General features: G+C 45.4%; 1 protein-coding gene across 2 annotated transcripts in view; it reads left to right on the forward strand.

Moving 5' to 3' along the window:
• Window positions 1–20,656, forward strand: part of LOC137437861 (spectrin beta chain, non-erythrocytic 1) — a 156,225-nt gene that overhangs the window by 42,083 nt on the left and 93,486 nt on the right. Inside the window, exons 3-7 of one of the 2 annotated variants that reach the window (XM_068132538.2) lie at window positions 6,068–6,219; window positions 6,479–6,652; window positions 19,844–19,935; window positions 20,314–20,394; window positions 20,515–20,630. In XM_068132538.2, the coding sequence (XP_067988639.2) occupies window positions 6,068–6,219; window positions 6,479–6,652; window positions 19,844–19,935; window positions 20,314–20,394; window positions 20,515–20,630 (615 nt within the window). The remainder of the gene's footprint in view (window positions 1–6,067; window positions 6,220–6,478; window positions 6,653–19,843; window positions 19,936–20,313; window positions 20,395–20,514; window positions 20,631–20,656) is intronic. The other variant, XM_068132541.2, reaches the window with a different exon arrangement.

Here is a 20,656-nt window from a genome sequence, read left to right on the forward strand (position 1 = left end):
ACGATTTCGGACCTTTCATCCCCATGGGCTAACTCAGGTGTGCATTATACTGTAATAAAATCGTTCTTAAATCAAATGAGTGAACCTGCATAGTTCGGAAGGTAAAAAGCCTTGCTCCTTATGAAAGTTCGTATACGTGTTGTGACAGCCACAGGAGAGGACGAAGGAGTTGCTAGGCACCACGGAACGCTGGGAAATTTGATCTGTGACATTGACCGTGACGAGGTCTAGCTGAGCTTTTGCCGTGCCACGTTTCACCATCTTGATGATCCGCTTGCATTGGGACAAACCTCGTCTTTACCTCCGCGTGTTCCATATAATATATTGGATTATCTATTTGTGAATAGTGTTACCTATAACACCCGAGTCATAATGAAGAATTCGTTTTCACACTCAGTCGCGGACCCACCGCACTCGTACAACACTCCTACATACATCAATATCGGATGGGTCTTCAACAAACATGGAGCACTTTCTTAAATAAAACAAGGATCAAGTTAATCAAGCATAAACTAATATTGCTTACGAAAGTCTCCGTGCTGCGGGTCTGTTCTCTCCCACACTACGGCTGACTCCTTCGTGCTTAAAAAAAATCTTAGAGATAATTCTAGACCTGTAAATGAAAAAGTCTTAGATAAGGAACCACAATGGTACTCGGTAGACCTGAGGTTGAACAGTTTACGTTTTTTATCCACCGGATGGTTGGATCCGGATCCAAACCTGAAGCAAAGTTGAATCGGCTTGTTGTCGTCACCTACCCAACCTGTCCATCAACAACTTTTGAGATATCGTGTTATATTAACATTTTTTAGCCCGATCTCTCAATGGTGAAAAATCATTTTTAAAATGGTGGATAAGTCAGACACAGCTAAATCTACAAAGTGAGAATGCAAAACCGAAGTATTTTCAACTCCCCCCTTGACCTTTTCTCTTCCACACGTCCCATATAATAAATTTCCTTTTCTCCAAACATGACAAAATTTCCCTCCAAACTGTCTTTTCTAAATAAATAAATAAAAATTTTGTCAATTCCCCTTAACCATATCCGTTCCTTTGCAAACTTTCTTTGCATATATCCCCTCTACCAATTTGTTTAAGAGGCATAAATATAGCAAACACCTCCGTCCAGTAATGGGTATGTGCCAAGAGTATGTTTATTCGTTTTTTGTCACAAAAGGTGTGTTGTTTTATACAAGTAGACCTGCTTCCTTGGAGAGCAGCACCAAGGGTCATGTTTTATTCTCTCTCGGGTATGTAGATTACAGTAGATCAAGCCCGGGTCCGTTAGTCTGTGGGGGTGGCGTGCAATAAGCATATATTTCCTTAAGAACGTCGGGTTTTCTTATTTTACATTTAGTGTTAAACAGAAGTAGCAACTGTTTTAGAAGGTAATCATACGTGTTTGTGGTTTATTATTTTTATTCACTTCATGTCGGGGTGCCCCACAAAATGACACGATAAGCTACTGTATTTATATACATTAACACGGTGTTTGTCCAAGGAGGAAAACCCCTTGAAGAGAGGGGATATTATTTGTATTAATTTTGTTTTATAATAACATTAATATTACTAGGGCATGCCCGTACCATATATATATCTAAAATTATATCCCCCCCCTCTATTTACATGAAATGGTTTGGTCCATTCGCAAAGCCAAAGCGAACGGCTTGCGAGTACGGTGACAATCCCCCCCCCCTCTATTTACATGAAATGGTTTGGTCCAAAGCGAACGGCTTGCGAGTACGGTGACAATCCCCCCCCTCTATTTACATGAAATGGTTTGGTCCAAAGCGAACGGCTTGCGAGTACGGTGACAATCCCCCCCCTCTATTTACATGAAATGGTTTGGTCCAAAGCGAACGGCTTGTGGAGTTTGGTAAAGAAATCGCCATAGCTCGGTAACTACTTGTCCGATTAATATGAAACCTTGAAAAGGCACATCCTCAGGTCCCCAGCAATATACCTGGCAAGTTTCAAGTATATCGGACCCGTGGTTGTCGAGAAACAGCGGTCACAGACAAACACACAGACATACACACATACACACACACACACAGAGATTACTGGAATTATAGATAGACTAGGGCATGCCCGTACTATATATACTAGGGCATGCCCGTACTATATATAAGCTAGGACGTGCCCGTACGTGGGTGCCCGTTCCTTGCAAAAAAAAAAAAACTGCAAAAAAAAAAAAAACTGCAAAAAAAAAACAATGGTTTGGTCCATTCGCAACGACCACAGAACCCCCCCCTCTATTTACATGAATGGTTTGGTCCATTCGCAAAGCCAAAGCGAACGACCACAGAACCCCCCCCCCTCTATTTACATGAATGGTTTGGTCCATTCGCAAAGCCAAAGCGAACGACCACAGAACCCCCCCCCCTCTATTTACATGAATGGTTTGGTCCATTCGCAACGGCAAAGCGAACGGCGAACGGCTAAATCGCCATAGCTCGGTAAGTACTTGTCCGATTAATTTCAAACCTTGAAAAGGCACATCCTCGGGTCCCCAGCAATATACCTGGCAAGTTTCAAGTATATCGGACCGGTAGTTGTCGAGAAACAGCGGTCACAGACACACAGACAGACACACAGAGATTACTGGAATTATAGATAGACTAGGGCATGCCCGTACTATATATATGCCCGTACTATATATCTATCTAAAATTATATCCCCCCCCCCTCTATTTACATGAAATGGTTTGGTTCATTCGCAACGCCAAAGCGAACGGCGAACGGCTTGCGAGTACAGTGACAATCCCCCCCCTCTATTTACATGAATGGTTTGGTCCATTCGCAACGACCACAGAACCCCCCCCCTCATGCAATGGTTTGGTCCAAAGCGAACGGCTTCCGGAGTTTGGTAAAGCAATCGCCATCGCGTGCACAAACGCGCAGGAAAGCGAATGAATCGCAAATTCGTTTTTATTAGTGATACGAATTGAATTGGGAGAAATTGGGAGATGAATGAATTGGGAGAAATAATGCGCATAAGAAATCGAATTACGTACCGTAATGGCGGTCAGCTCGTAACGCGCTCAGCTCCGCTCGTCTCACATCGGCCACGCCTACGCAACAAAGCGTTCTGTGATTGGATGCCGGAAAGCGTGCTGCCGGACAGTCGTCACTGTCCGGAAGTTCGCAAATCGCAGTTAGGATGAATCGTTTTAATTTAATCGCAGTTTGAATTCGTTTTAAAACATAGTTTAACGGCAACATAGTTTTCCAACGTGAAATAAATGAATACGCTGTCAAATGTGCCGTCCGAGGCAGAGTCTGATCGCCACGTTCGGCACACGTGATAGCTCGCTGCTCTCTGATTGGTTGAAGCGTTTTTTGGACATAGCTCGGTAAGTAATTGTCCGATTAATATGAAACCTTGAAAAGGCACATCCTCGGGTCCCCAGCAATATACCTGGCAAGTTTCAAGTATATCGGACCCGTGGTTGTCGAGAAACAGCGGTCACAGACAAACACACAGACAGACACACAGAGATTGCTGGAATTATAGATAGATGCTATTTATCAATAATTTTGTTTTACTTTTGTTATTAGAAACGGCCTTGGAAAATTTCAATGATTAGCTATCTTAACACGGATATACACCTCAACACATATTTCGCCCAAAGCTCCCTTAGGAGGGGGGGGTGGGGGGGGGGGAAATGAAGTTGCTACACCCTCCTTCGTGTGACCTTTAGTCCTCCTGTCAAGTTTGGTTGAGATTGGATAAGTAACGACTGAATGTATCGACGAAAAATACACACAGACAGACAGACAGATAGACAACAAATTGCATATTTTAGTATGATGATGAGTAGTTAAGTGAAATATTATAAATAATTTAAGTGTTTTGTGTTTGTTTGTGCATTTGTACGTTACTCTTTCACGGTCGAACCAGCACCTAGGTCCTAGAGGCTCCAAATTTGGGTGTCGGTGCTTCAGAATCTGGGCAAGATTTTAAGCTACCGCCCATTGGCCTTGAAGACCGTTCAATGCACTTGTGTGATGTGCCGGAACCACTACTTCGTTTTTTGTCCATACAGCACCGGATACCCAGAGTCCCAGGCTACTATTCAATGATGATCATATCAAGTCATTCTCACTTTTTCTGAGAACTCTGCAGGATTTTGCGTTTGAAAAATTGATCAAGTGCTGAACGACAGAGCGTTGATCGGCCGGCGCATCAACAATAGCAAGGAAGGGAACAAGCAGACGAGGGATGGATAATTGAGCAAGGAATGAATAGTAGGCAACAAAAATAAATAGGAACCTATGGACAGGACGAGGGAACAGATAGAGTGGTAAGTGGACAAGGCCATTTGAGAAAACAAGAAAAGCAAACGAAGGATAAATGTGCAAAAGAGCACAGGTGAACTAAAGAGTAGAGTCTGTGAGAATATAATTGATCCCAAATAGGAGTAGGGGTTTTACAATGTGAGGATGGCCTGCCAGGATAAGGGAATGTGGGGAAGAGAATAATTGGACAGACTCAAAGAGCGAATTGATCTTGAGAAAAGAGGGGGATAAAAGGGTGAAGATAAGCTGTTAGCTTAGATTTAAGGAGGGTAACAAGGCATGGTGTGTTAACTGAGTGAGTGAGATATGGTGGGGCTCATCAGGAATGAAGGGCTGAGACAGCTAGTGCGGCAAGATCAGATGTGAGGGAGCAGAAAACTGTTAGGCCACAAACCTGTCTGTTGTGGTAGAATTGCTGACCCCAAATGAGTGCAAGCAATTACCCTCAGAACAATGGATTCCATCGCTTTCAGGGGCACAAGGTGAGATCTAATGACACTAGCCCACAGAGAAGAGCAGTACTTCACGGCATTGTAGATCAGGACCTCTATATTCTTAGGAGCTGAGAGGGGATAAATATAATGACTTGGTTCTGTAGAGGTAGATTGCCATCTTCCCTGGAGGCGACACGTGATCGACATGTGATCGACATGTGATCTCCTCATGATAGATCATAGCAGAGAGTTAGTCTAAGGAGCTCCAATGACTTTACCACTTTCAGAGGTAGATTCCAGAATTAAAATGGAGGGTGAGCTATCTGGTGTTTATTTGGTGACAGAGTGCGTGTGTGAGACCTTTAGATATTGGATTATGTATTTCCAGGCGATTGACCAGCTTATGTTCTTCTCCAGATCTGCGGACTGGGATGCGACGGCCGGTTATTAATGTGAGGGATTTTCTGGCACGGAGTTGAAGGAGATATCCACAAAGTGACATAGAGGGTTTTGTAGAGGGTCTGAGGTTGTTAATGTAAACCAGGAACCAGATAGGTCACAGAAGGGTGTCTTGAGAAGCACCAGCCTCCAAGGATAGGGCAGGAGATACTATGCCATCCAGGGTGGTACACTATTTACGAGCATGAATAATATCCACCAGTCAGTGAAGGAGACGTCCCCGCATGCCATTGGCAGAAAATGTAGTTACCAGAACTGCTTGCCATATGATATCGAATACTCGAGGAAGGCCCATTGTGACCCTTGCTTGAGGGAAAGGAAGAGGCAGCAGAGAAGATTGAGGGTGAGCTGGCAGCAGAAGGAGAATGGGAGGCATGATCTGGAGCAAGGCCAAGGCTTGCGATGCTTGCTCACACCACATAACATGGCTTTAAGTGGTGCTTCAAATGGAAATCATCAATCATGATCATCAATCCTCTCTCCCAAAACTCCAAATTCACCCTCGCTTGCCATTCAGTTTGTTCTTCTGAGTTCAGTTCAAACCCCACATCTCATTCAATGGAGAATAGAAAGAATGACAGATAATGTAAGAAGCTGGTTGTTATGGATTGCAAATGGCTGTATTGAGGAATTCTCTCTGTTGTAGCTTGAAATATGAAACGGTCTGTTTGCCAGCTGGCCCACAGTGCAGTGCCATTTTCACAGCAATGAAACAAGTCGGGTGAATGGTGCCTTTGTGACACTTGCACGCAGAGGTGATATGCTGTAACATATTACTCAGCATGATAGAAGACCTTAGGTGGGTCATTGGGGCCTTGTGTCAAAATAACAAGTCTACAGGTACAAATGTTCCATCTTGGTTGCTCCCTACAGATGAACGCGAGGCTGTACAAAGCAAGACCTTCACCAAATGGGTGAACTCGCACCTCTCGCGGGTCTCCTGCCGCATTAATGATCTTTACGGAGATCTTCGTGATGGACGTATGCTGTTACGTTTACTTGAGATCCTCTCTGGAGAGCATCTGGTATGACATCGAGGATATGATTCATTATACACACACTGAAATGATCGCTTAACAACAATGTCAAACCTACTTGGTAGACAATGTGATATTGGTGATCATAAAACTGAGTACTAAGTGAGTGCTGGCAGTGATCATCATATGAAAAAAAGAGTAATTCGTTACTGAAACAATGTATTCTCCTTCACCATGTCATATATGTTTATATGCTTGTTCTTTGGAGTGGACATTATTGCAAGACAGCACCATGTCTCACCTCCAGCCAAAGCCCACGAGAGGTAAGATGCGTATTCACTGCCTGGAAAATGTGGACAAGGCACTGCAGTTCCTGAAGGAGCAAAGGGTACACCTCGAGAACATGGGCTCCCATGATATTGTGGATGGGAACCACCGACTCACTCTCGGCCTCATTTGGACCATCATCCTCCGTTTTCAGGTCATAAGCTCCTCCTGATTTGGCTCCCTTGTATCTGTTTTCATCTTTCTTCTTGTTCCTCTCTTTCTTTCCATCGATTGGTTAATCCCATCTGACATCAGTGATTAAGTGGTAAGTTCTGTAAATGAGTAGTTTTATGCCTCTCCCGAAGAAGTCGCCAGAAGCATTATGTTTTCGGGTTTTCCGTCCGGCTGTCCTTCCGTGCGTGCATCCATGAGAGGTTTTCGTTACTGCGATAACTTGAGAACGGTTGAAGGGACTGAAATCAAAATTAGATAAAGTATTTACTATGATGTAAAGATGAACTGATTCGATTTTGGGGGCAAGAGGTCAAAGGTCGGAGGACATTTAAGAAAAAAAAAATCCTGTTACCGTGATAACTTGTGAACCAGCAATGGGATTTTGACCAAAGTTTGATGCAAAGATGAACGGATTTGATTTTTGGGTCAAGAGGTCAAAGGTCAGAGGTCATGTAAGGTTAAAAAAAATCCTGTTACCGTGATAACTTGTCCCATCTACTTATGAGACTTATGGGACAAACAGACGTGATAACTTATTTTATTTATCCCATCTCGTTTTCAGTTGTCATACCCTTCCTCCCGTCCATGGTACACGGAATCTTGTGGTGAGGCACTTGCCCTGAAACAACTTACCTTTGCCTCCTGGAAGGCAAATCCAATGGAAGGCAATCTCATTTCCTTTCACAAAGCCCGGAACAAGTGTGTGTATACCCTCAGGAGAGCCAGGAAACACGATCTCTCTGCTCTCAAGACTGAACTCTCAAGCCTGTCTGCATCTTCCAAATCCTGGTGGCATCTGGTCAAATCTGTTTCTGGTGTTTCTTCCACCTCCATCCCCTCCCTTACTTCAAATGGCTACACAGCTGACTCCGCAAATGAAAAAGCTGAATGCCTCAACTCTGTGTTCGCCTCAACATATTGTGTCCCAAACCCATCTCTCTCTGTACCCACCATACCCAGTCGTACTCAGCTGCTCCTGGACTCTGTGTCCTTCTCTCCTGACAAGGTGGAGAAGTTTCTGTCAAACCTCGACTCTGATTCTGCAACTGGGCCAGACGGCATCAGCCCATCAGCTTGGAAATCAGCCAACATTACCGCTTTACACAAAAAAGTGCAAAAACAGATCCTTGCAACTACAGACCAATCGGCCTGCTCCCAATTATCAGCAAAGTCATGGAATCCACCATTGCTTCGGATATCAAATCCTTCCTCTTCTCCCATGGCTTGATCTCGGATCATCAATTTGGATTCAGACCAGGTCATTCTACTCTGGACATGCTGCTTCTGCTGTCTCAACAATGGATGGAGGTCCTCAATGCCAAACAGGAAATCAGAGCTGTCTCCCTTGACATACCACGTGCCTTCGATATGGTCTGGCACCCAGCTCTGCTCACCAAACACTCCTCCTATGGTATCCATGGAAATCTCCACGCTTGGCTTGCGGACTTCCTCTCTGGTCGTAGTGGACGTGTGGCCTTGAATGGATTTCTCTCCTCTCCCCTTCCTGGTCAGGCTGGAGTTCCCCAAGGCAGTGTTCTGGGTCCTGTGCTTTTTCTGGTCTTCATCAATGATCTCTCTGACTCTCTGGAAAATCCTCTCTATCTCTTTGGGGATGACTCCACTATCTGCCGCTCCATTCATCATCCCTCAGATAGGCAGTCTGCAGCCTCCTCACTCTCTGCAAACCTTGACAAAATCATAGACTGGGCAAACAAGTGGAACATGTCTTTCAATCCTGACAAATCTCAAACTCTTACGATGTCTCTCCGAAAAGACCACCTGGACAACCCTCCCATCTACTTTCTCATCAATCCTCTCCAAGCCAAGAAGTTCTGTCACTCAAGCTTTTGGGTCTCACTATCTGCCATGATCTTTCTTGGGAAAACCACATTTCCAAGCTGGCCTACAAAGCCAGTCGCCGACTGGGCATCCTCCATCGTGCGAAGTCCTTCCTTCGCACACCTGAGCTCCTCACCGTACATAAGGCTTTCATCCGCAGCTCAATGAAATACTGTTCTCCCCTCTGGGCTGTGGTCCTGCCTCACACCTAGCTCGGCTTCACGCTGTTGAAACCAAAGCTTTCAGAATCATTGGAATCTCTCACGATGAAGCTTACGCTGAGGGCCTTTCACTCACTCACCGCAGGCAGGTTGGTGGACTTTCTGTCTTCTACCGACTCCTCTCCAGCCTAGCTCCCTCAGCTCTGTCTGTGCTCTGTCCCCCAAATATTCCTACAGGTCGCACAAGATCTGCCAGCAACCCTCTTCTGGTGATACTGCCAAAATCAAGACTCTCTGCTCATCTTCACTTTTTCATTCTTTTTTTCTCCTGCCTCTGGAACAAACTCCCTCACTCTCTTCAATCCCACTCCTCCCTCCAGGTCTTTGAAACAGCTGTTCATCACCATCTCTTGTCTTCCCCCATCCAAAACCTTGATCTTTTCTGCCCCTGTTAATTTCACCCCATATCCACTTTTTTGAAATACCGACTTCTTTCCTTGAAGTCCTAGCAGTGTCTATGTGTTTTATACGTCTCCCATCCCCCCCCCCCCACTTCGCATGCCGCCTCCCCCCAAACCCTCTGCCCCCCACAGATCTCCCGATGTCCCTGTTCTCTCCTGTTGTGCTTGTGTGCTTCCCTCTCTCCGCCCATCTTGTCTCCCGCTGCCTTTATTATATGTTTTTTTTACGTGTCTGTTTGTTTTTTTGTGATTAATGTTAGCTCTTACACGAGCCTCGATCTTGTATACAAAACAAACAAAAAAACTTGTGAACCAGAAATGGGATTTTGACCAAAGGTTTGGTGCAAGTGTTACATATTTATGTGAATGTATGTGGATTACCATTCAGGTCTTTGCTTATCCGTGTGTAGTATATTAAGGGTTGTTGTGATTGGAGGGTCAGGAGCCCTTCTGAACAAGTGGCCGGAAACGAAAGTGACCGGAAATGGAAGAAAAAAAGACACGAGGAAGAAAAGGGACGAGTAGTATTCTTCCTCGCCCCGCTCCGACAAAAGGTGGGATCGACCTTGCGCTGCGTGGAAAAGCGGCGTTCCGAAGCCTGTCTGGCGAGAGGAATCACCGGGACGTGTACCTGCCCGGTGGAGACGTCAAGTTGACGTGGGGCCGTGCATCGACCCCGCGTCTGGCATCGTTCGCGGCACCGTCTAAACAGACGCGTGCGGGTCGCACGTTGGGGCCTAACGCGCCTTGCAAGCGGCGTGGGGTTTGGCTTGCTCTACCGTACCCGCTTCGCGTGGCCACGAGGGGCTGCAGCCACGGTGCCTGGTACGATACCTGCCCGGTGGAGAAACGTCCACCCGGGGTTCGTTCAACCGCCCGAGTGCGGAGACGCCGACCAGTATCTTGGTCAGGAGGGGCCCAGAGACATTGTGAGGAGCAGAGACCGAAAGGGGGTTGTGAGTACTCACCGGGACACACATATATAAGATGGCCATCTTACTCATAGGGAAGTGTTTGTGAATTGGGAATTGTTGATGGTTGTGTATTGTTGATTGCTCGGGGAAAATCTCCGTGGTTGTGTCATTGAAATTGTATGGTATCATTACCATTGGAAATATATCCTTGAACATCAGTTGTCTCCTGGGTGAAATTCATATGGATTGCGTGGCGAAAGCGCATATATAATACAGCTTGCTGGCGGAGTTCCTCTCACGGTCCGGGGGTCACCGAGACCAGGTATTCACCGAGGGGACCACGTAACACAAGTATGTATTATGATGCAAAGATGAAGTGATTTGATTTTGGGGTCAGGAGGTCAAAGGTCAAAGGTTATTTTAGGTAAAAATACTGTTACCACGATAACTTGTGAACCAATGATGAGATTCTGACCAAATTTGGTTCACTTATGTGTAATGATGTAAAGATGAACGGATTAGATTTTGGGGTCAAAGGTCAATTATGTAATCGGTCTAGAACTTGAGAACGGCTGAAGTGATCTAATTCAAACTTGGTACAGGTTTGTATAATGTTGTAAAGATTAAGTCATTCGATTTTGGGGTCATAGTTCAAAGGTCAAAGTCTGTAATAGGTCTATAACGTGAGAATGTTTGAAGTGGTCCAATTCAAACTTGCTACAGGTATGTATAATGATGTAAAGATTAATTGATTAGATGTTGGGTTCAAGAGGTCAAAGGTTAAAGGTGAAAGTCTGGAATAGGTCTATAACTTCAGAATGTCTAAAGGGATCTAATTCAAACTTGGTACTGATATGTATAACTAGCACAGTTACCCGGCGTTGCCCGGAAAATAAAGTCAGTCACGTGTGTGTAGTGGGCTTTTTTGCCCTTGGGCACGTCCTGTGCCACGCCCCTAGTCTAAATCCAATGTGCCCATGTTTTTTGTCGTGAAAAGTTACCCCCAATGAACCCCTCTTCCCTCTCTAAGTCACTTCCTTAGGCTGTCCACGAGGCACAACCGAACAAACAGACGTTCACAAATCGGGTTATAGATGATGTAATGATTAACTGATTAGATTTTGGGGGTCCCGAGGTCAAAGGCCAAAGGACAGAGGTCATGTCAGGTAAAAATGTGAGAACTTGTGAACAGCTGAAGGGATTTAAATTAAAACTTGGTACAGGTATGTTTGATGATGTAAACTTGAACTGATTAAATTTTGGGGTCAATAGGTCAAAGTTCAGAGGTAATGTCAGGTAAAAATGTGCTAACTTGGGCACAGCTGAATGGATTTAAATCAAAGTAGATACAAGTATTATAATGATGTAATAATGTGGGCGGAGGCATATCGGTCGACATCGTGACATCAAAGAGTGTCGTTCTAGTTCCTCTAGTTATATTATTATGATCATATTTATCTCAAGACTGCGTGGGATAAGGTGTTCTATGAACTCTCGAGTTTGACAATACATTTTGGTCTGAGAGTCGAGGTCCACGTGTATTTCCTTAATAAGCTTTTTCTCGGCTTTGTACAGCCATATACTGTAGTTTGGCCTTTGAGCCCACTGCAAGTGTTCAGCTCTGTCATTTTAAAAATCGTTTAAGATAAAAAGGCATCTTTTAATTGAAGAAAGAGCCGTTGTACTTTGTATGGCCATGGATGTTAATCTTCGAGCCAGGATTGATGTTAGTGCCTCAATTGGCATTAACGGGCCTTTGCAGAACCATGTACTTTGGTCATTGAGATAAAGTACATGTGCTTAGCTTTGTTACAGGGCGATTTTTCCCCACTTTTTGTATAAAAAGGCAATTATCAGAAAAGTGTCCAACGCTGATATTCTAATGTTGGTTGTTGTTGCTAATTCTTTGAATCTCTCTCTCTCTCTCTCTTTCTGTCTTTGTCTCTCTGTCTCTCTGTCTCTCTCTCTCTCTCTCTCTCCCTCTCCCTCTCCCTCTCCTTCTCCCCCTCCCTCTCCCTCTCCCTCTCCCTCTCCCTCTCCTTCTCCCCCTCCCTCTCCCTCTCCCTCTCCTCTCCCCCTCCCTCTCCCCCTCCCTCTCCCCCTCCCTCTCCCTCCCTCTCCCCCTCCCTCTCCCTCTCCCTCTCTCTCCCCCCTCCCCCCTTCCCTCCCCCCTCTCCCCCTCCCTCCCCCTCTCCCCCTCCCTCCCCCCCTCTCCCTTTCTGGCCGGTCCGGTTGTGTGTTGGGCGTGGCAAGATGGCGGCTGTGCATGTGTGGTGAGGTGCGAGCTGCTCCGACTTTCGATCTTTCTACCCTCCCCCCCCCTTTTTTTTGGTCGTTGTTCTAACCCTTCCTTTCCATTTTTGTTTATTTTCACATTGTGATTGTGTATTCTCTGTCTCCCCCCACCACTCCATTTTCATCAAACCCGGTACCATAACCCTCGTCCTCTCTTCCCATTTTTCCTCCCCCCACCTCTCCTCACCTCCCAGTTCCACGCCCGTTCCCCCTGCCCGGTCTTCCCTTCCTCCGACCCAGAGCACAGCTCTGCTCCGACCGTCCCTCACCCCACCCGTTCCCCTCACCCCTCACCCCTCCCCGCCTCCATTACATTCCTCGCTTGTGTTGCTATCTCTATTTTTTTCCCCCCACTTTCGTTGAGGGGTGAGTCCATCGGCACTCTGACGGGTTGTCGTGATTTCTCGAATTCTCGCCCTCCTCCTCATTGAGAGGTGTGTTTCCTTGCGATAGTTTCGCTCGCGCTGGTGTATGCCGAGTAGCGCTTTTCCCTTTTTCCCCCTACTGGTACAGAATTCAGAAAACTGTCCACCCTCCCCCAATCCATCTCGGCTTAGGCCGAGGGTTTTTCCGATCGTCGTAATGTCGGCACGTTCCCGCTACGCGACCTTTGAGGGCTTGACGCGGAAACATGGCGTGGTTTGAGTTTCCCCTAACGAGGTCACCGTGGAAGACATCGTCATTGCGGTGGGTAACATAATCGGGCTCGAGGAAATCCGTGCGGCTTCACGGATGAACAAACGTGTGGTTATATTCGTAGCTGAAGAGCAGCTTGTGCATGAAATTGTGGCGACCGGTTTGTCTACCGAGAATGGACACTTTGTCCTGGTCTCCCCACTGGACACCCCGCCGTGAAAGTCTTGATATCAAATTGTCCCCCATTCCTGAAAAACGATTTAATTTTAAAAGACCTTTCTTGGTATGGTACACGTACAGTGGTGTCGGAGATCACGATGTTATCTCGGTATGGTACAGTGGTGTCGGAGATCACGATGTTATCTCGGTATGGTACAGTGGTGTCCGAGATCACGATGTTATCTTGGTATGGCACAGTGCCAGTGCCAGTGGTGTCGGAGATCACGATGTTATCTCGGTATGGTACAGTGGTGTCGGAGATCACGATGTTATCTCGGTATGGTACAGTGGTGTCGGAGATCACGATGTTATCTCGGTATGGTACAGTGGTGTCGGAGATCACGATGTTATCTTGGTATGGCACAGTGCCAGTGCCAGTGGTGTCGGAGATCACGATGTTATCTCGGTATGGTACAGTGGTGTCGGAGATCACGATGTTATCTCGGTATGGTACAGTGGTGTCGGAGATCACGATGTTATCTCGGTATGGCACAGTGGTGTCGGAGATCACGATGTTATCTCGGTATGGTACAGTGGTGTCCGAGATCACGATGTTATCTCGGTATGGTACAGTGGTGTCGGAGATCACGATGTTATCTCGGTATGGCACAGTGGTGTCGGAGATCACGATGTTATCTCGGTATGGCACAGTGGTGTCGGAGCTCACGATGTTATCTCGGTATGGCACAGTGGTGTCGGAGATCACGATGTTATCTCGGTATGGCACAGTGGTGTTGGAGATCACGATGTTATCTCGGTATGGCACAGTGGTGTTGGAGATCACGATGTTATCTCGGTATGGCACAGTGGTGTCGGAGATCACGATCTTATCTCGGTATGGCACAGTGGTGTCGGAGATCACGATGTTATCTCGGTATGGCACAGTGGTGTCGGAGATCACGATGTTATCTCGGTATGGCACAGTGGTGTCGGAGATCACGATGTTATCTCGGTATGGCACAGTGGTGTCGGAGATCACGATGTTATCTCGGTATGGCACAGTGGGGTCGGAGATCACGATGTTATCTCGGTATGGCACAGTGGTGTCAGAGATCACGATGTTATCTCGGTATGGCACAGTGGTGTCAGAGATCACGATGTTATCTCGGTATGGCACAGTGGTGTTGGAGATCACGATGTTATCTCGGCATGGCACAGTGGTGTCGGAGATCACGATGTTATCTCGGTAGGGCACAGTGGTGTCGGAGATCACGATGTTATCTCGGTCTGGTACAGTGGTGTCGGAGATCACGATGTATCTCTGGGGTGTCGCAACGAGCAGGCTAAACACATCATGTCCTTCCGGCGGCAGGTGTACATCGTGTTTCCTGCATCCAATGTGGACAAGGTGCTCAACGCGGTATTTACGTTTTGTGTGGATAATCACGAGTACCAGGTATATGCGTCCACGGAAACGTTAAAATGTTTCGGCTGTGGGAACTTTGGGCATCTAAAACGGTTTTTCCACAAATTGCCCCCGCAGTGGCCGAGCAGACAACACCCCCCTGATACTGTGACAGAAAACGTACCATCGACATCGAAAACCTCCGAGAATGATAACGTTTGAGATGGTTTTACACTCGTCTCCTCTTTGAGAAAGAGGAAAACACCTCGGAATGTCCCTCCACCCCGTAAGGAAAAGAAGGTGGTGTTACACTCCGATGCATTGGACTCAGTACCACCTGATAAAACATCGATGAGTAATCGATATGAAGTATTGGTAAATGTGAATGCAGATCCTCTGCTTGCTGCCGATATGGACCCTCAGCTTAATGTGGAGGAGTTGCATGCGTTACCTCCAGATGAGGTTGGAGTGCAAACTATGTTAAATCCTTGTGTGGATTATGACAAGTCAGGTCGAGATTCGACTGGGAGACAAAAAGAGCAAATTTCGACCCCTCAGTGTTCCAACGCACCTGACGGCGATCTTTCAAACCATTCAAAAGTCGTACCGGCCAATTTAGAAAATGTACCTGAGCAGTGAGCACGAGTCCTCAAATTGTCCCGAGCATTGTCCGAAAATTGGCCCGAGGAAGAACCTCAAATTGTGCAACAGGTTGCAGAATCGCCCCTCCCGCCCACATTACCTGGAGTTCTGGTAGAACCGCTCCCTCAACCTGTTCCTACAGAAACAGGGCAGGATGACACCTGCACACCACAGAGTATTCTGGTGTCTCAAGATCCAGGGGTCCCAGATAGTGCTTCTGACATGTCTGAGGAGGAATCCTATGACATTGAGGAATTCCCCACATACAGTGATTCCAACATTTTACCATCACAAATACTCAAGTTTCTGAACCAGACTTTTAGAAAAAGATATATTGAAATAAAAGATCATTTTTCTGATCTACATGGGTTTATTGAAATGGCAAGGTGTATTATTCACCGACCCAGTGACAACAATTTCACGGAACCCCAATGCAGTAGGCTTAAGAAACACATTGTTAAGGCAAAAAATGAACTAAAAGGATGATACGCATATTTCCCTTTCCTTACCTCTTTTACATCTCTATGACTATTTTTGGTAGCCTCAATATAAATGGTAGTGCGAGCCAGTCCAGGATGCTCCAAGTGGTCAACCTTGTAAGGCAACGGAAACTAGATGTGGTTTTCTTACAAGAAACCCACTCTACTCCATCGTCTCACGCTATATGGAATCGAATGATGAAAAAGGCCGGCTACTTTAGCGATTCAACCTCTCGTACAGCAGGAGTTGCCTTTCTAATTAATCCCCATTTTTGCCCGCTCCAACTCTCATTTCAGGAAATAATCCCAGGTCACTTAGCTTCACTGGATTTTGTTGATGGAGCTATAAATTTTACTTTAATAAATGTCAATGCCCCTTCAAAAGGGATGAGGACTGTACTGTTTTTTCTAAAGGTGGTTAATGCCCCTTCAAAAGGCACAGACCGACGAACCTTCTCTGACAGGTTATGACTCCACATGATGCAGTTAGCCTTGCTGAAGTGCATTATAATAGGCGGTGATTTTAATTGCACCCTGCAACCTGTGTGCGATCGGAATGGCGCAGAACCTCACCCTGGACCAGCCAGACTGTTATCTAAAATAATAAGAGATTTTGGTTTTCAAGATATCTGGCGGATACAAAATCCAGGCACCCATCAATTTACCTGGTGTAAGGTTGCCAATAATCAAGTGGCCCTTGCCAGACTTGATAGATTTTATATAAATTTGTCATTTGCCAACCTCTCCCCCACCACTGAAATTTCCCCGTCTGGTTTCTCCGACCATCACCTCATTACCATGAGTTACCGTGTAGGGTTATCTCCAAATCGCCACTCATTTTGGAAACTGAACATTTCCATATTAGATAACCCCTCCTTTAGGAATGTCTTTGAGAGGGTGTGGTCCAATCTGAGAGGCTCCAAATCCAGTTTTAAGGACCAGCGATTGTGGTGTGACAACACAAAGGTCCAAATTAGAAGTTTTTGTCAGCAGTTTTGTTTCTAAGCACACAGGTATAATGCAGAATGAAAGTGGAGCTGGAGGAGGAGATCCTCCAGATTAAAACAAATTAAAAAACCCATCCTACCCCCCAAAATAAACTAAGACTATGTGAGAAGAAGTCTCTTCTTAATAATATAATTTCTAATCAAACCCAAGGAGCGCTAACGAGACTACGCTTTCAGCACCTTTACCTCCTGGATTCCCGACCCGGTTTTTCTTTGATTTTGAGTCAAAATCTCCTCATTCCCTAATTATTGCCTTGAAACGTCCTGATAACTCGATCACGACTAACCCTGTAGAAATTAAGAAGGATGTAAGACTCTTCTTCTCTACACTTTACCAGACAACAGATGTCGATGCAGAACTTGTTCCGAACTTGTTTGATGGTGTCGGTACACGAACTCCAAATCAAAGAACGGATCTGGAGTCACCGCTCACACTTGAGGAACTTTATGTTGCCCTTAAAAGCCTGGACAGAGGAAAATCACCTGGCCTGGATGGTCTGCCAGTGGAGTTCTTCAAGCAATTTTGGGACTTGATTGGACCTGATTTGCTTCTGGTTTTCCTGGAAAGCTTGAAGAAGGGTGAACTCCCACTGAGCTGCAGGCGAGCCGTGCTTACTTTGCTTCTTAAAAAAGGATATTTATTGCTCATATCACAGTGCAGGCCATTGTCCTTATTGTGTACGGACTATAAAATTTTCTCTAAGGCTTTGGCCTTTCGTCTCTCACCCCTACTAGGAGACATTATACACATGGACCAGACTTATTGTGTTCCTGGTCGCAATATTCAGGATAATATCTCTGTTGTCCGAGATGTCATTGAAATCTGTGAGATTAATTATGAAAGTTGTGGCTTGATCTTCCTCGACCAGGAGAAAGCTTTTGACTGTGTTTCTCATACATATCTTTTTGAAGTGCTAAAATGTTTTGGTTTTGAACCTCTTTCTATCCCATATACAATTATGTTATTCAAGCATATCGGCTATCTTAAAGATAAACAATGAACTTGTACCCCCCTTTTGTGTTGGGAGAGGGGTAAGGCAGGCTGCCCTCTGTCAGGAATTTTGTACGCTTTATCCCTTGAGCCCCTCTTAAATACCTTTCGGAAGTCCTTGTCTGGTGTTACTTTTGGAACCCACCCCTTAAAAAGCATTGCTTATGCAAATGACATCTGTGTCTGCATCAGACAGTCAGAAGACATTGATTTGATGATGAGTGCATTGGATCTCTTCAGCAGGGCATCATCGGCCAAGATAAATTGGACAAAAACAGAAGCGCTGTGGCTTCAACCCTCTACCTACCCCTACTTGCCCCCCTATTTCCTCTCCCTCCTCCTCTCCCTGCCAATCTTTCGTGGAAAGAGATGGGATTAAGTTCCTAGGGGTGTTCCTTGGCCCTGGGAATTTTGTGAGGCATAACTGGGAAGGCTTGTTGGCACACATTGAAGTACTGTTACTGAAATGGAAGAACTTGCTCTGCCAACTGTCCTACCGAGGTAGGGTACTAGTCGTCAACAGTCTGGTCACCACTAAGTTATGGTACAAGGTTCTTTCCCTGCAGCCGCCCAAAACTCTGGTGGAGGACATATAAAAATGCATCACCCATTTCTTCTGGTCCGGAAAGCATTGGCTGAGACCGGAGATTCTAAACTTACCAACTGCAGAGGGTGGCCAAGGGCTGGTCAATGTCAAGTGCCGCATCATGGCTTTCCGCCTACGATCAACATGGCGCTTCTTGTTTGAACCATATTTGGCCTGGAGACAGCTTACCAGCTGCATGTTATGTCAAGCAGGGACGTTGGACCTTTCACAGGAGCTGTTCCTGATGGACTCGACCAGGATAGATCTATCGATGCTACCTGCCTTTCACCAAAGCCTACTGAATGCGTGGCAAGCCTATACCTGTCTCCGTGACCCCTCGACTTATGTTTGATCCATGTTCTTCAACGAGCCATTATTTCACAACTCTGTATTTGGTGAGTGGGTGAATGAAAGCACCTTCATTCAAAAGTTTATAAATGCCTCAGTAACAAAAGTGTGTCACTTGAGAAACGCCACCAATGACAGGTGGATCAGTGCTACCGCTCTGGCTTCGACGGTTGGCATTAGATCGTGTCGCAGAGTTGACAGCGTTTTGAAAATGGTGCTTCGCATCTACTGTGCCTCAAATGGCTGGGCAAGCAACCCTCCCGTACCCACCTCCGAATCTTCTCCACCCTTCCCCAATCTGTGTCTATCTGGTTCTCTCAGTTTGGAACCGATTAGTTTGGCCACTCTCTATCCTTTTCTGGGATCAATCGAAAGGCCCTGTAGATATGCAATGCTTAAAAATCCTTTTTCCTTCGTTGTCCTCCCCTGTACCCTGTAGATGGCCTGCAGTCCTGCCGAATACCCCTCCCCTTTACCCTATTTGGGAGTGGTACTATAAACAGCCTGTGCCGAAACGTGTTGGGGATCTTCATTGGAGAATTGCTCATTGGATCCTACCCACAAATTCCCTAATTCACCGCTTCTCGCAAGCGATAAGTGAGCAATGTCCATTTTGTGGACAAACTGAAACCTTGCCCCATGCGTATGTACGTTGTGACCAGTTAACTCCTTTATTTGTTTTCTTTAAAATGTTACTTGCACGGTTTTCCTTTGTTTTTGATTTTCCTACCTTTATTTTTGGCCCTAGTGGGCGGTTCAATTCCCCAACAGCAAATTTTAATTCATTTCTTTCTTGCGCAAGCCAAGTTGGCGATATATAAGACCAGGAAATCAAAGATACGGAATGATTTGTATAGTACAGATGTTTTGGAAATGTTTAAAGCTCTCTGTGTTTCAAGAGTAAAGCTGGAATTTTGTTGTTGTTCTGAGATACAACTCTTTGAGAAGCAGTGGTGTGTGAGAGATGCATTTTGCAAAATAGCTGAGGGTCAGTTAGTATTTACTATGTCGTTGTTTTCCTTAATACTTGCTGGTTTATTTGCTGATAATTTGTTTATTTATCATGTAAATGCTTGTGTAACTGTTGTGATTGTTTTCTTTGAATCATCATTTATTGTTTATTGTTTTTTTATACTTTTGTAATAAAAGGACATAAAAGTCAAGTCTCTTTCTTCCCCCATCTGACTCTCTCATCTAAAGTTAGTGATTGTACCTGACATATTTATTTGAGTTGTGAACCACTCACAGATCCAGGACATCAGTGTGGAAACAGAAGACAGCAGTGAAGTGCGGTCGGCCAAGGATGCCCTGCTGCTCTGGTGCCAGATGAAAACCACAGGGTATGCCTGATGGGCAAGATGGGCAAATATACCAGCTGGAATTTAAAATGATAAAACTCTTAATAGCAGTTTCTTTTCAGATGACATTGTCTGCAACAAGTGCTGTGTTTGATGTGATCTCTTTTACCATCATTGCACAAACGCTCATGGAAATTTATAATGTTAAGCTGGCTTCTTGCCTTCTTGTTAAAGTTTAATCATTATTTGATCAAATTATATAACTTGTATGATCAAATTGTATGACCTCGTTAAAATAATTTACATGTACGTTGGTTGTTGTTGCTAGTCCCTTCCTGAAAAAGAATCAGTTTCCTTTCCTGAATAATACAATGTAATAATGTGTTAGATTAGTTTGTTGAAAAAGATCACTTGTCTCAGGTACAAACACGTGAAGGTACAGAATTTTACAACAAGCTGGCGCGACGGTATGGCTTTCAATGCGATCATACACAAGCACAGGTCAGCAAACGTTCCACTATGACAACCACGAACCGAGCACTTCCTTCTAACTTTCATTACCCCACACATTGGTGTGTAATTGCAATTCACTGTGAGGCATATATGCGTTTTTGTTTTCAGGCCAGACTTGGTAGATTACGACAAACTGGATGTCAACGATCCCCATGGTAACCTGCTGAAGGCATTCTCTGTGGCTGAACAGGAGCTGGGCATCACCAAACTGTTGGACCCTGAAGGTTGGGATTTCAATGGGACATGGCAT

Source organism: Myxine glutinosa, chromosome 12, assembly GCF_964187855.1.
Source record: "Myxine glutinosa chromosome 12, kmMyxGlut1.1, whole genome shotgun sequence".
Classification (NCBI taxonomy): Eukaryota; Metazoa; Chordata; class Myxini; order Myxiniformes; family Myxinidae; genus Myxine; species Myxine glutinosa.